At 42.9% G+C, this 14,620-nt stretch overlaps 1 protein-coding gene across 8 annotated transcripts in view; it reads left to right on the forward strand.

Annotated features, from left to right (window-relative positions):
* Positions 1-14,620, forward strand: part of MICAL2 (microtubule associated monooxygenase, calponin and LIM domain containing 2) — a 213,511-nt gene that overhangs the window by 35,084 nt on the left and 163,807 nt on the right. For all 8 annotated transcript variants that reach the window (XM_077321819.1, XM_077321821.1, XM_077321822.1 and 5 more), the window contains exon 2: positions 8,641-8,998. In XM_077321819.1, the coding sequence (XP_077177934.1) occupies positions 8,699-8,998 (300 nt within the window). In that variant the 5' untranslated portion in view covers positions 8,641-8,698. The remainder of the gene's footprint in view (positions 1-8,640; positions 8,999-14,620) is intronic.

A 14,620-nucleotide genomic window follows, 5' to 3' on the forward strand; every position in this document is an offset into this window, starting at 1 on the left:
CCATGAGACCATGGGGACAGGTGGAGGCGGGGGGGGGGAGGACACTGTTTCCCAGTAGAAGAGTTTTTTTTATACCCTGCTTTTCACTGCCCAAAGGAGTGAGTGACTTATAATAGTCTTCCCTTCCTCTTCAACAACAGACACCCTGTGAGGTAGGCAAGGCTGAGAGAGCTCTGAGAGAAACTGCTCTGTTTGAACAGATTTTGACAGGACTGACTAGCCAAGGTCATCCAACATGTGAAGGAGCAGGGAATCAAATCCACTCACACATTAGAAGCAACTGCTCTTAACCACTACACTAAGCTGTACATATTGCCTTGTCTTAATCACAGAGTTTAACTCTGCATGCTAATAACAGAAATTGGATTACTGAGATTTCCTGCCCCCCCCCCCTCTTTTGACCTGTTGATTGGTTTCTGCTGGTTGATTGTTGTGTGGCAGGAGCAGTCCCTTTGACTTCCTGTCCTCCATTTCAATTCTGGCCCCATTGTGTCTAAACCTTTGTGCTGTAGAAGTATTTTTCTGTTTTTCCTGGCTCCTTAAGTAATGCTACAAATACTCATATCAGAAGGACAACCTGTGGTTGTCTTCAGCCACCGTCCCTTCTCCCAATCTGCTGCACTTGTTTCAAGGGAAGGGGGAGGGGAAGAAGCCTTTGCAAAAAGTCAGCAACCATTATGAATAGGGTCCACATGCAGTGACAAAGATAGCACAGTTAGTAAAGCTCTTGCCTTGAAACCATGACTTTATGAGCTCAAGGTTGGCGGTGGATCTTCTTTTCTCCCCATGCAGGAGTTTTACTTTTTTACTTTTTTACTTTCGAAAAAGTTAAAAACATGGTCAAATTTTTTAGTTGGTGCATTTTAAAACTGTGAGCTGTTCAAAAGCTAAATAAATAAATAAAAACTCCTGCATGGGAAAGACTTTCTTTAAAAAATGATTGTAGGTGGGGGAGGAAAGTTTACTGATGAGCCACCATAGACACACTGTATTCCAAGCCTATTTGCCAGGTTTTCTGACTGCTTTGGATGGCATTATATACCACTGACATCTGCCCAAACCCCACCCACTCCAGGCACCATCCCCAAAATATCCAGGAATTTCCTGACCCAGGGTTGACAGCTGCAGAAATAAGGCAATGCAATAACTGCAGAATAAGATAATAAGTTGGATGTTCAGTGTGGCATAAGTGAAGAGAGAAATTGGGTACATTTGAATCAGAATCATTTGAAGTGGCTACAGGGTTGGGGAATAATTTCTAGGTTTGACTATACTAGCATAAATGTATACTTTCCTTTCATAGTTACACAGAAATTACTATTTTCTTTTTAGACCTCTAAAACTTTGCTGTCTATTGCAGTAGAGGTTGCAACATAATCATTTTGTTTGTAGCCAATTTGCCAACAAGCCAGAAGTTCTGATCAAAAAAGGAGTACTGATGCAGAGCACTTGTGCTGGAAGGGTGGATATGGAGTTAACAGATGTTGAAATGGACATCTTCTAATTGTGGTTTTGAAGTAGGAGTTTGTTCCCCACTGAAATAGCAGCTGGGAAAAATGCTTTGGAAGCTACAAGAAGCAGTGAAACAGGAAGTGCAACTTAAGTCTTGTTTCCTCTTTTCTTTGAAGAGTGTAAAGTTAGGAACGGCGGTGCGGTGGGCATCTTCTCTTATGGAGCTCAGGTGTCTATATGTGGGGAAGATTTCCCGCTCCTTCACATGCAGCCAGCTGGGTGACATTGGACCAGGCACAGTCCTGATAGAGCTGTCGTCACAGAGCAGTCCTGTCAGAGCTCTCTCAGCCTCACCTATCTCACATGAAGTCTGCTGTGGGGAGAGGAGGGGAAGGTGAGATTATAAACCACATTGAGGTTCCTTTGGACAGTGAAAAGTAGGATATTACTCTAGACTAAACTTTAGAGTTTCAACATGTGAATGAATAAATACTTTGTAAATTAACAGCAGGTATGTATTTATGAAACATGAGAGGTGGGGTAGGGAGAATTATAATCCATTGAAGTAAATAATTTTCATTGCCTTAGTCAGGTATTTCAATATTACTTCCTTACCTCTAACCTCCTTTTTGTAGATGCCAATACATGTGCTTGCTAAATAAGTGATAATAGGATTGTGGGCGAGTCTGAATATTTCAGGGTTGGGTCTAGGGACAAGGAGCAAAAATTTTACAATTTGTTAGCCTATTTTAATTGGCATAAGGATCTGCAAGCAGACACATTATTGGTAGGAGAGGCTAAACCCTAGAGTTTCACCAAGTGAATTAATAACTACTTTGTAAATCATCATTGGGTAATGTCACTTCAAAGAAGATATGTATTTGTGAAACATGAAAAGGGGGGAGGGAATTGCAATCCACTGACATAAATAACTTTCATTTCCTTAATCTGGTATTTTAATATAACTTTTGTCTCTGACCTCCTTTTTGTAGATGCTAATGCATGTGCTTGCTAAATAAAAGGATTTTGGGTATGTTTGAATATTTATGGGTAGGTGCTTGTTGACTTGTCTTCTAACCTCTTCACTCTTTACATGTAGATGTTTACCTTGATAGTCCTTTTCAAATACATTACTGCCAGACAGACCTTAGGCACATATTTTTTACCAATCTATAACCCACTTCAACTTCTACAGGGATGGGATTTTGTTTGTTTTTTCAGTTGCAGGTACAACTACAGATGAAATGCAGTTAAAACAGGCTTCTGTTTGACAAGTTTCCACACAGTTTTCCAGTGGCAGGAATGGCGGGAGCCCAGGAAGCTCTTAAACAGGGCTTCAAAGCCAGCATCATATTGCTGCCTCCAATCAAACATCTTCCCTTTTATTTTTAAAATTCAGTTTTGGCTGCAGCCACAGAGACTTCTGAAAATAGCTAAAAGCTCTAGGATCAGCTAAGTTTTCCTTTTCTGCAAGACACAAGCAAACATCATTAATAGAGCATGCCGAGAGCCACTACAGTAGTTGCTAGCCTGAAGATCATTTTCATCCAATAGTCTAGCCCAGACTTTCTCGACCAGACTTTCTCGACCATGGTCCTGGAAGGGTTTTGCCAATTGGATGGGAGTTAATTAATTTTAATGTATTTTTAAATTAAAAAAAATTATCAGCATGTCATGTCAACCTCCCCCCCCCCGTCCAATGATGGGTCTGGAGGGGGTGGGAAGGGGCCCCAGTCATACAAATCTTTACTGGCCAAGGCTCATTGCATATGGCATCAACTGTGAGGTAAGGACTTTCAATTTAACTGAACTGCAGGGGTGGGTGGGGTAATGGAGCAGCTTAGGTTTGCCCAAGCCCTGTTTCTGATAGCTCCCTTTGGTGAAGTAGACCAAAGTGGTAGTATGTCTGGCGTGCAGATATGGTTCTGCTCACAAATCAGCTGAAAATATTTGTGCTGTTACTTCCTGTGATTTGGGAGTGGCCTAGTGATGTTACATCTGGTGGGAGTGTCTGGATGATGTCACTTCTGGTGACATGTGACTTCCAGGGGTATGGCAGGAAGGTATGTCCTGTTGACATCACTTCTGGAGTTTCTTGAAGCCTGAAAAATGTTTCAAGAGTTTCTCAATGGTAAAAAGGTTGAGAAAGGCTGGTCTAGCTGTTATCTTACTTTTCTTGCACTTAGATCTTGCAAAGCAGTAAAACAATCTTTCCCTCTCCTAGTATCTATTTTCCCCATGGTTCTTATTAATTTATGTTTCTCTTCATCTAATTTTTCTATGTCTCCCCCTTTATTTTCATTTCTTGGTCTCAATACTTTCTCATCCCTATCCTGCTTGGTGACAAAATATATTTAAGAATCGTATAATATCATTTGCTAATATTATGCTGGGTACTCGGTATATTGCACTGGTTCTGCTGGGGTGCAAAAATTCCCCCATTAAGTTTCTCCTGCAGAGATTCTCTGGTTTGATTATATTCATTTGGAAACAATGGAGGATTTAGGATGCTTTGGGCTGGTCCTGCGTTGAGCAGAGGGTTGGACTAGATGGCCTGTATGGCCCCTTCCAACTCTGTGATTCTATGATTCTAGGATAGGAGCACATTCATTGGGCAGGTAGTGTGTTTCTTAACTTCTGCTTCAGTGAGGCTTGCAATCACTGTTTTGTGATGTTCTGGCTAGTGTTAGTGCAGATGTTTGCTCTTAGCTCTCAAAAATGCCTTGTAGTTGTTTTGTATAGTCACTTCTGAGGCTTCAAAAGGAAAACAAAAGCCTTCCTAAGTGCCTGAGTGGTGTGATGGATGTGATGGAGGCCTGCAAGTTTAGACTTGATTCTCACCAATAGGGAGGAACTGGTTGATGAGGTGAAAGTAGTGGGTACACTTGGTAGTAGTGATCATTTGATTTTGGAATTTTCATATCTTAGGAAAGAGAAAAGCTACATAGTCAGACATATAGACTGGACTTCAGGAAAGCAAATTTTAACAAAGTTATGCTGGGTAGAATACAATGGTCAGAAAAATGTAAGGAGATGGGAGTTCAAGAGGGATGGGAGTTTCTTAAAAGTAAAATACTGAAGGCACAATCTCAATTCCCTTGAGAAGGAAAAACAGGAGGAGCCTAAAGAAGCGAGGGTCACCCCATAAATAGCTTCCAAAAGATGTAAGTAATAAAAAAGACTTATTTAGGAAATGGAAGGAGGGCCTTATAACCAATGGTGAATATAAACAAACTAGAGGCAAAGCCTATTGCACCCAAGAATACAGCAGGCACTCATACATATACCTGCACTGTGACCCTCTGGGTTCTGTCCCACCTCCCCACCCACTGCAGCTTGGGATCCAGTGTGGTGAAGTGGTTATTTACTCATGAGTAAGTCATGTGAGGTTTACAATATGCATTCTGAGAATTCTACATGTAGTCATACTACATGGAAATATAAATTTTATACAAGAAGAAAAACAAACTGTAGTATTTGACTTGTAAAAGAAAACTAAACAAAATCAAATAAATATGTCAGTTTCATTTGCACTTCTGTAGTCTTGAATGCTTGCCTTAGTGTCCTGTTGAAGGACTGTGATAGTTACATCCGATACAATGCATTTCTGAAATATATTGCTTTAGGTTGATTGCCACTCTGTCAGTTCCTATATTGAAAGTTTGTACATGGAGTTTAAAACTACCTGTGTTGATTTTGAATACTTCTAAAGCACATGAGTAGAAATTCCCTTGGGAAAGGATCCTAATTCCATGGCAGAGAGCTGCCTAGGCTTAAGGTTTCAAACTCAACTTTCAATATCTCTAGTTAAGACAAGCCTTAGATAACAGAGCTATGGAAGACCTGTAGCTGGCAACCCTGCCAGGAAGAAAAATACAGGAAAAAAGAATGTTCCCCAGTGTGGTGTAATTGTTGGACAAAAAAACCTGGCTTCAGGTCCTTACTCTGCCATGGAAGCTTGCTGGGCGACTTTCTGCCAGTCAAACACACTCAGCCTACCCAGCTTTGTAGAGTTCTTATGAGCATGAAATGCAGAAGAGAGCTGTGTAAGCCGCTGTGGTTTCCCACTTGGGAGAAAGGTGGGGAATAAAGGATGTAAATGAGGGGTTTTTTTGCCCTGGATCCCTGGAAGTTTTCAACTGTCAGGCTCTTCTAAAATAATTGATTGATGCTGGAATGACCATAAAAGTGAGTAGTAAAATGTATTTCAGATCAGGTTTTCAGCCACAGACTCTACCCATGTTTGCTTATGGATTTTAAAGATCCCAGAGTTACTTCCAATAAAGTATTCTGCAGAAATGTACATGCCACAGGAGAAACTTTAAATCTATTTTAAATTGGTGGTGCTTGCGAAAAACTTAATAATATCCTTGTAGTACCATTATAAGGATCCTTTTCTGTCTACGTGCCAGAAAAGTCCCTGCTATGTTGGCCCTCAGCCTGATCCACAGTAACATGTAATCTGTAAACTTGATGTTAAATAGCAGACTTTATGATGCGTAAGTAGTTGACCTTTGATACACCAAAGGAAATATATAAGCTGTTAGCAAATGACTGTCTGGTATGACTCAAATTCTACTTTGCCCTTATTTGAACAATATTCTGAGTAAGTGCTGAGCTTTCATACAGCACTCACTGGATTGGAGAAAAAAGAAGCAGTAAATACTGCTTGTGATTACTGTTTATTGAAAAGTGATATAAAGCTTGTGTTCATGTGATGTTTCTTGAGGACATCTATCCTGCTAGAGGCAGCTTAGATTCTTTGCAGATTGGATGATTTTTGGATTTTCTGGGACATCAGTGGTGGGGGAGAGACAATCATCGGGAAAGGAAAAGTGACTTACTCCCTTAGGCCATTTCTGCAGTTATCTGTTTTTTCCAGGTCTCCTGCTTACTGGTCTCTGGAGGTCAACTTTGCATTTCTGCCTGGCTGTCCACAGCATATGTAGTTTTCAAATGGCAATACTGAGGATTTTCTTTCTTTTCCATTTGCATTAACTTTGGAGGCAGCCTTGTCCCCTTCCTTTTTATCTCTTTTTTTCTTTGCGCGTGTGCAGTAACACATGTTCACATTTTGGATTTAAATATTTTATCTGAGGAAGTGTGTATGCTCATGCCTTGAATAAAACATTTTTGGCCTTTAAGGTGCCACCGGACTCTAAATTTGTACTTTAAAGCTGAAATGATTGGGGGAGGGGGAGGGCCAGTTCAGGAAGAAGGTGAAAAAGAGGGGTGATAAAAATGACACGATTTCTGGCTAGCCCCACAAAAAGAAGGGTGGGGAAAAGGCAGGCTGAATCAAAAACAACAAAAACAATGCCACAAATACTTTCAGGGAAGCCCTTAGGGGTGGGGACATAATCATAATTACAATCATGTATCTTAACACAAGAGCCTCTTGTGGCGCAGAGTGGTAAGGCAGCCATCTGAAAGCTTTGCCCATGAGGCTGGGAGTTCAATCCCAGCAGCCGGCTCAAGGTTGACTCAGCCTTCCATCCTTCCAACGTCGGTAAAATGAGTACCCAGCTTGCTGGGGGGTAAACGGTAATTGACTGGGGAAGGCACTGGCAAACCACCCCGTATTGAGTCTGCCATTAAAACGCTAGAGGGCGTCACCCCAAGGGTCAGACATGACTCAGTGCTTGCACAGGGGATACCTTTACCTTTACCTTTATCTTAACACAATCAGAAAGAAAGAAAAAAAGACCACAAGAAGTCATATCTTGGATACCCTATATATATTTCCATGATTGGGGGGTTAGAGGGGTTCCTAAGAGTTCCGAACACACATTAGGTAGTCATTCTAAGCTGATTCTATTTGCTAAATGGAGATAAGGGTTTTTTATCTTGTGGGTGCACTAATTTCTAACATCAATCACATGTCTTAACGTGACCAGAAATACAAAAAAAAAATGGCGACAGGGTGCAGAGGTAATGATACAGGAGTCCAAGAAGCATGTAGGCTCGCAGGTACACAAAAGCATGTTGAGGAAAGAAGAAAGAAGCCACTTTGAATGTTGACCATGTGTATTGGATTACCACGAATTCCCTCCCCGGGAACTCCAAAAAGCTGTGCAAAAAGAAATCTTTCTCCTGAATCTGCACCTAAGTTGTCCGATTTTCGTGTGAAATCAAAACTCCACACAGCTAAGAGAGTGTTGATGCGAAATTTTAGGTCACTGCAGAAACGATTCTAGTGTACTACTCTTTGTCTTTGATTCTAAGAGTGTTTTATACTTAGAACTATTGGGAAGAAATAGTGGCACAACTTCTCATCAGGGGTAATTTCAACCCTAGTTAGTGGCTGATGTGTGAATCTAATGCTGACATGGCCATATGCCAGCCTCCCCCCTGCCCCCACTTACAACATCCTTCCCCAGTCTCTTTGGCTCCTTTACATAATATAATCCACATTATTATTAATTATTAGATTTTTATACTGCCTCTCTTCCATACTGAGCTCGGGGGCGGTATACAACATAGTTAAAAATACATAAAACAATTAAGTCATTGAAATCTAAATTAAGATTTAAAAATTAAAAATTTAGCTATCAGCTTACTAATAGTTAACAATCTAACTACCACCTCCAGCCATTACTTCTTATTGTCTGCCTGTTCACTATGGCTGTTCAGTGGCACAGAAAAGAGAGGAGACTGAAAAGTGTGGAGGGAGGCCCATTTCACTATATTGCTCTGGTCTCAACCATAAGCCTGGTGGAAGAGCACTATCTTACAGGCCCTGTAGAACTGTGATAGATCCTTCAGGGGCTTGTGCTTCGCTGGCACTCTTTCCATCAGGCTGGAGAATAAGAGCAGAAAAGTAAACAGTGTTATGACTGGAAAATGTTTATAGTCCCTCACTCCAGTAATCTTGCAACATTAGCTACATTATAGAGAACCAAAGTTTTATTTGAAAATCCCATTTTATAGAATATTACTATATATTTGGCCAACTGATATTCCAGCCTCCATGACCTTGTGTAACTTCAGTTTATTCAATGGGTCTTGCATAAGGTACAACTGAGAGCTTCAACTGTGTAGCATCCTGTATTCATGTGGCTGCACCTCAAGTTCTGGAGGTCAGTCCTGCTATATGGTTTGCATTCAACTGGCTTAATATATATGTGAGCATTTGAATTTTATTATCCTGACATGACACTAACTTAACTGTATGGTTTTCTCCCCTAGATGCAACATGCTTGGAAGAATTTGACAGCACCTTTGAAATGCACCACCATCTAAGAGCATGCCATTAGAATATTCTACTCTCTATTCTTGGAAGATGGGGGAAAAGGATGATGACAAATGTGGTCAAGCTGGCCAATTATTTGAAAACTTTGTGCAAGCATCCACCTGCAAGGGTACCATACAGGCCTTTAATATCCTCACTCGTCAACTTGAGCTAGATCCTTTGGACAACAGGAACTTTTATACAAAACTTAAATTAAAGGTGACCAGTTGGAAGGCCAAAGCTTTATGGAACAAACTAGATAAAAGAGCAAATCATAAAGAATATAAGCGTGGAAAATCCTGTATAGGCACAAAGGTAAGGCAAAAAGATTATGATGTATGACATAATTTAGATTCCTGCTTCTTTTCTCTCCTAAAATATCAACCAGTATGCATTCCCTTTAGATATGATTGGTAGCTAGAGTTTAGTGATCAGGAAATAAATGCAGCATTCAGTGAACTTTTCTGCTTGAACAAATATCTAGTAACTCAAGAAATATTTGTTTATTTATATATAATTGGATTTATATACCGCCGTTCGCCAAAAGGTCTCACGGCAGTTCACAATAAAATATAAAATCAAAGTAAAATCCCATAAAATCCCCTAAATACCCCATTATTACAATAAAAGATGGCATTCTGTTCTATAACTTTCCCCACTTTCCCCGCTTGTTCAGAGAGAGGTCGGGCATTAATTCTGTAAGAGAGAGAGGAGAGAAAGACTGGCCGATGGATTAGGGATCTTGGGTGGAACCAAGAGAGAAAGAGGCGCAGAGAGAGGGGCAGAAAGGAGAGAGAGAAATGAAGGAAGGAAGGAAGGAAGGAAGGAAGGAAGGAAGGAAGGAAGGAAGGAAGGAAGGAAGGAAGGAAGGAAGGAAGGAAGGAAGGGGTCCACTGGGTGGGTGGGGAGGCAAGTCATGAGGGGGGAAAGAGGGGGATTGAGAAGGGTGGGTGGCTGGGTGTTTGGAGCTGGGAAGTGGTAGTGGAGCGCAGCGGCAAAGTGGCGGAGTTGAATAACGAGGGGGGTGGCTGGGAAAGACTGCGTGAGTGAGAAGGGGCGGGAAAGCAGCGGAAGAGCAAGGTTGCAAAGTGGCAGCAGAGTTGAGTAGCAAGGGGGGGGGGCATCCGGGAAAGACTGGGCAGGCAAGAAGGGGTGCAGGAAAGTGGCAGCAGAGCGCGAAGTGGAGTTGGGTAGTGAGGGGGGCAGCAGGGAAAGACTGGGCAGGCAAGAAGGGGTGCAGGAAAGTGGCAGCAGAGCGCGAAGTGGAGTTGGGTAGTGAGGGGGGCAGCAGGGAAAGACTGGGCAGGCAAGAAGGGGGCGGGAAAGCGTCGGTGGAATGTGATTGTGAAGCGGCAGCGGCGGAGTTGAGTAGTGAGGGGGGGTGGCTGGGAAAGATTGCGTGGGCGAGAAGGGGGCGGGAAAGTGGCAATGGAGCGCGGTTGTGATGTGGGGTGTTGAGTGGTGGAGCGCAGAGCGGGGTGTTGAGGTGCGGGCCGGGGAGTGAAGGTGGGGGGGGGAGGCGAAGGGTACGCTGGGCAGGCCGGGACCCCCAAGGGCCACATCGTAGGTTACTGCAGACAGCTGCCTACCTGCCTTGTGGGTGGACAGGCGCGTAATGGAGGCTGCCAGCTGAAGGCGGCTCAGGGTAGGGGGGTGGCAGGTCGGGAGGCACTTCGCACCAGCCAATTGGGCCCTCCGCTTGTCAGTCTGGGGGCAAGGGGCCAATCGTTGGCCCCCCCATCCCAGACTGAGCCCTCCCCCACACCCCTTACTGTTTTATTTATACTGCTCCCACAGAGCAGTGTAAAGATTAATTTTAAATTGTTTTCAAACTACTTATGGTATGATGTGTTTTGACCTGTTCTGTGATTTTTATTTTTATTGATGATAATATTTTTATTCTGCTTTTCTCCATAATGAGAATTTTACGAAAACCAGTCTTCTAAGCCAAGTTCTATTAAAATATTTTAAAAGAGAAAAAGACAAAGTAAACAACATCCTGGGTTAATGTCTTCCAGAATTTTGTAGCCAAGGCCACAAGATTTAATTCAGGAATCCCCAGGTATTTTGATTCTGCAGGCACCTTTGGAATTCTGCCAGTGTTGTGGGTGCAACCCCAAAATGATTACCAAATGAGGTTAGGTATAGATCTTCAGCATTTAAGGGAGAGGCGGTACTTAACAGGAGGCCTTTTGAAATGAACATACTGTTTAAAAATATTTTCTGGCATACACAAAGGTGTGCTGTGGTGGGAGCTGCTGGCAAAGCAACCTTAAAAAAAAACCCTGCACAGCCACCTGGCCCTGCTCACTTTCTATAAACCCTTGGGTACCAGGAAAGTGTCATTAGGGTACATAGTCCCTCCGGAGCCACATTGGGGACTCTTGCTATAATTCGTAAACTCTTGTCCTTTGACTCATGCCTAGATTATAAATCCTTGCAGTATGCGTGTAGGGGAGCCTTCCAGTTTAGATGTCTCAAGCTGGCAGCCATTGTAACTTAATTTCCTTTCCTGCTGATACAGAATCACAGAATCACATAATCATAGAGTTGGAAGGGGCCATACAGGCCATCTAGTGTAAGGTGACCAGATGTCCCGCTTTTGGCGGGACAGTCCAGCCTTTGGGGCAATTTTCTCCGTGTTGTGAAGCGTGTTCAAGATGTCCCGCGGGGTTCTCCATTAAAATTTTTTTTAACATTTTTCTTCTGATCAGGCAGCCAGGATGATAGGCCGGGCTCAGGAGGCCCCCACGCAGGCCCGGGCTCCAGGGCGGGGCTTGCTTGGTGCTGTCATTCCTGCCGGCTGGCAGAGGCTGTGGGGCCCTGGAGGGCAGAGGCAACACCTCGTGCATTGCAAGCCCTGCCCTGGAGCCCGAGCGCCTCCTGAGCTCAGCCTGCTCTGCTCTCGCGCTGCCACTGCCGCTTTTGCTGCCTTCCTTATTGTGGTGGGAGAGCCCGCCTGCTGCCGCCGCTGCCGCCATCGCCCGCCACTGCCCTTCTTAGGCCAGTCAGGAGAGGGGGGAGGGGGAAAGGGCTGCCACCGCTGCCGCGAGCAACCAGCTTTGCTCTCGCTTCGTGGTGCTCCAGCTTCCTCTCGCTCCGTGGCGCAGTAAGTCAGAGGGAGGAAGAGCCCGCCTGCTGTCGCCACTGCTGCTGCTGCCGCCCTACCACCACCCTTCTGAGGCCACTCGGGGGGGAGAGGGAGGGGGAGGGGGGAGGGCCCAAGTGCTGCTGCTGCCGCCACTGCAGCGGCGGCGTGTCCCGCCGTTTGTCCCCGGAAATCTGGTCACATTAATCTAGTCCAACCCCCTGCTCAACGCAGGAACAGCACAAAGCATCCTAAAGCATCCAAGAAAAGTGTGTATCCAACCTTTGCTTGAAGACTGCCTGTGTGGGGGAGCTCACCACCTCCTTAGGCAGCCTATTCCACTGCTGAACTACTCTGACTGTGAAAATGTTTTTCCTGATATCTAGCCTATATCGTTGTACTTGAAGTTTAAACCCATTACTGCGTGTCCTCTCCTCTGCAGCCAACAGAAACAGCATCCTGCCCTCCTCCAAGTGACAACCTTTCAAATACTTAAAGAGGGCTATCATGTCCCCTCTCAACCTCCTTTTCTCTAGGCTGAACATTCCCAAGTCCCTCAACCTATCTTCATAGGGCTTGGTCCCTTGGCCCCAGATCATCCTCGTCGCTCTCCTCTGTACCCTTTCAATTTTATCTACGTCCTTCTTGAAGTGAGGCCTCCAGAACTGCACACAGTACTCCAGGTGTGGTCTGACCAGTGCCATATACAATGGGACTATGACATCTTGTGATTTTGATGTGATGCCCCTGTTGATACAGCCCCAAATGGCATTCGCCTTTTTTGCTGCTGCATCACACTGCCTGCTCATATTTAGTTTACAATCCACAAGTACTCCAAGGTCTCGTTCACACACAGTGTTACCTAGAAGCGTATCCCCCATCCAGTAGGCATGCTTTTCATTTTTCTGACCCAGATGCAGAACTTTACACTTATCTTTATTAAATTGCATCATGTTCTCATTTGCCCATTTTCCCATTGTGTTCAGATCTCGTTGAACTCTGTCTCTATCTTCTGGAGTATTTGCCAGTCCTCCCAATTTGGTGCCACCCCTTATTTTCTAGTTGTTCAGAAATCCGTTTAGCACTTTCCAGTACTTATTCCTCAAACAATAATCCACATTCTGTAATAAGGAATGGTACATTATTCTGTCTTTCATCATCAGAAATTTACATTTGTTTTTATGTTTTCAAGTATTTTAATATTTACAGTATTAGAAAAAGTTGTAACTTTGAGATCTTTGAAATGTTAAATTGTATACATTAAAATGGGTGTGCCAATGTGCCAACTGTTTCCTCGCCTCTTTTTTGTAAAGCTAATAAATACTTTGTTTAGCATCATTAAAATGAATAAAAGGCAGGAAAGGAATGAATGTAAAAACATGTTTCTGACTTGTAAGAAGCCAGAGCAGTGGTGTGATGCCCATGGTCAGACTGAACAGGAAATTGACAGGAAATGACCAGTGTCAAAAAGCTGGGGGGAGGAGGGAATAAGATGCAACTTGATTTTTAATTTGATTACAGTATTGCTGATGTTATTAGGGTAGTTTGAAAGATGAAAGTTAAAACATGAGATATATCTTAGGCTTTCCTCCCTCTCATTTTAAGCATCACCCTTCTATAGCCCCCCCCCAAGAAAGGTTATTCATAATACTGATTCAAAAACAGGTTTATGAACAGTTTATGAATATTCAGCAAAGTAAATAAAGTACACTTTTTGATTTATTTGATTTATCACGTCTTTTAAATATCTCATAAAGGACCAAAGTTGGTTTTATTGCTGTTGCTATAAGTAACCTTTTTGTGAAACTATTTAATCTGAACAATGCAAATAAAAACATTGACTGGTCTGCAGTCTTTGGCTATCTCTGATGCATACCTTACTTACGATTCATTGTCTGCAGTTGTGACAGACTGAATTTTTTAAAGCTTAGCTGGGTAAACAGATAAAGGAGCATGAAGGGTTAGTTCTTCACAGAGCCAGAGAACCTTACGTGACTGACTGCTCCAAGCAATCTCATTGGTTAGCATCAGCTGAGCAGAGAAATACTTCTAAACTGGATGCTGAAAAGAAATGCAGATTTCAGCCCTAGCTGAGAAGCGTTAAGTACTGACGGTCTTGGAATTCAGCTCTGACTGAGAGTGGTTTAATACAGACACGAGAACTGGGGGAAAGGTGGCAAGCAAGTTTGGGAAGCAGACAAAGACTCCCATTCAGGCCAAAGAAAAGGGAATAGATCTTCTGGTAAAAAGAGAATTTTCCTACCTGGTCAAACAGGGAGTTAGATCTTAAGAGTGTAGATATCCCCTGGTCTAACATGGTTAGAAACTACCTTTAGAAACCTTAAGAGTCAGTTAAAAACTCCAGACGAGTACTGGTATTTCAAAAGAAGGGTTGTGGATACTGGAAAGAATTTAGCAGCTTTCTGGAAACCAAACACATCAACTTAAGTTGGAGCATGTGCTGGTTTTACCTCAGAAATTTCAACCCGTGATTTCACCTGACCTTTCCCCTCTATGTTAAACAAAACATTTTTGTTATTTTTGAATTTCACAATTTCTTGAGTTTAATTTAACTTGTTTAAATTGAAGTGAGCTCCTGAACCCTTCCTCAGGTGCCTGGACTGAGCCTTATATTATATTTCACAAGGAAAGCATATATATAGTAATATAAAATATGTAATGAAGTTGAATCAGCAGGTATGTAGACCAATTTGGCAATCCCCCCAAATAGAAATATCTAAAATTTCAGTCCACTCAGTTGCAGCTAGAGAGAACTGAAAGAGCTCCATCACATTCCCATGCAAAATACAACAACCAGATTCCTGTGACGGATTCCTGTGATGGAAAAT

The sequence above is a fragment of the Paroedura picta genome, chromosome 2 (genome assembly GCF_049243985.1).
Source record: "Paroedura picta isolate Pp20150507F chromosome 2, Ppicta_v3.0, whole genome shotgun sequence".
Lineage (NCBI taxonomy): Eukaryota > Metazoa > Chordata > Lepidosauria > Squamata > Gekkonidae > Paroedura > Paroedura picta.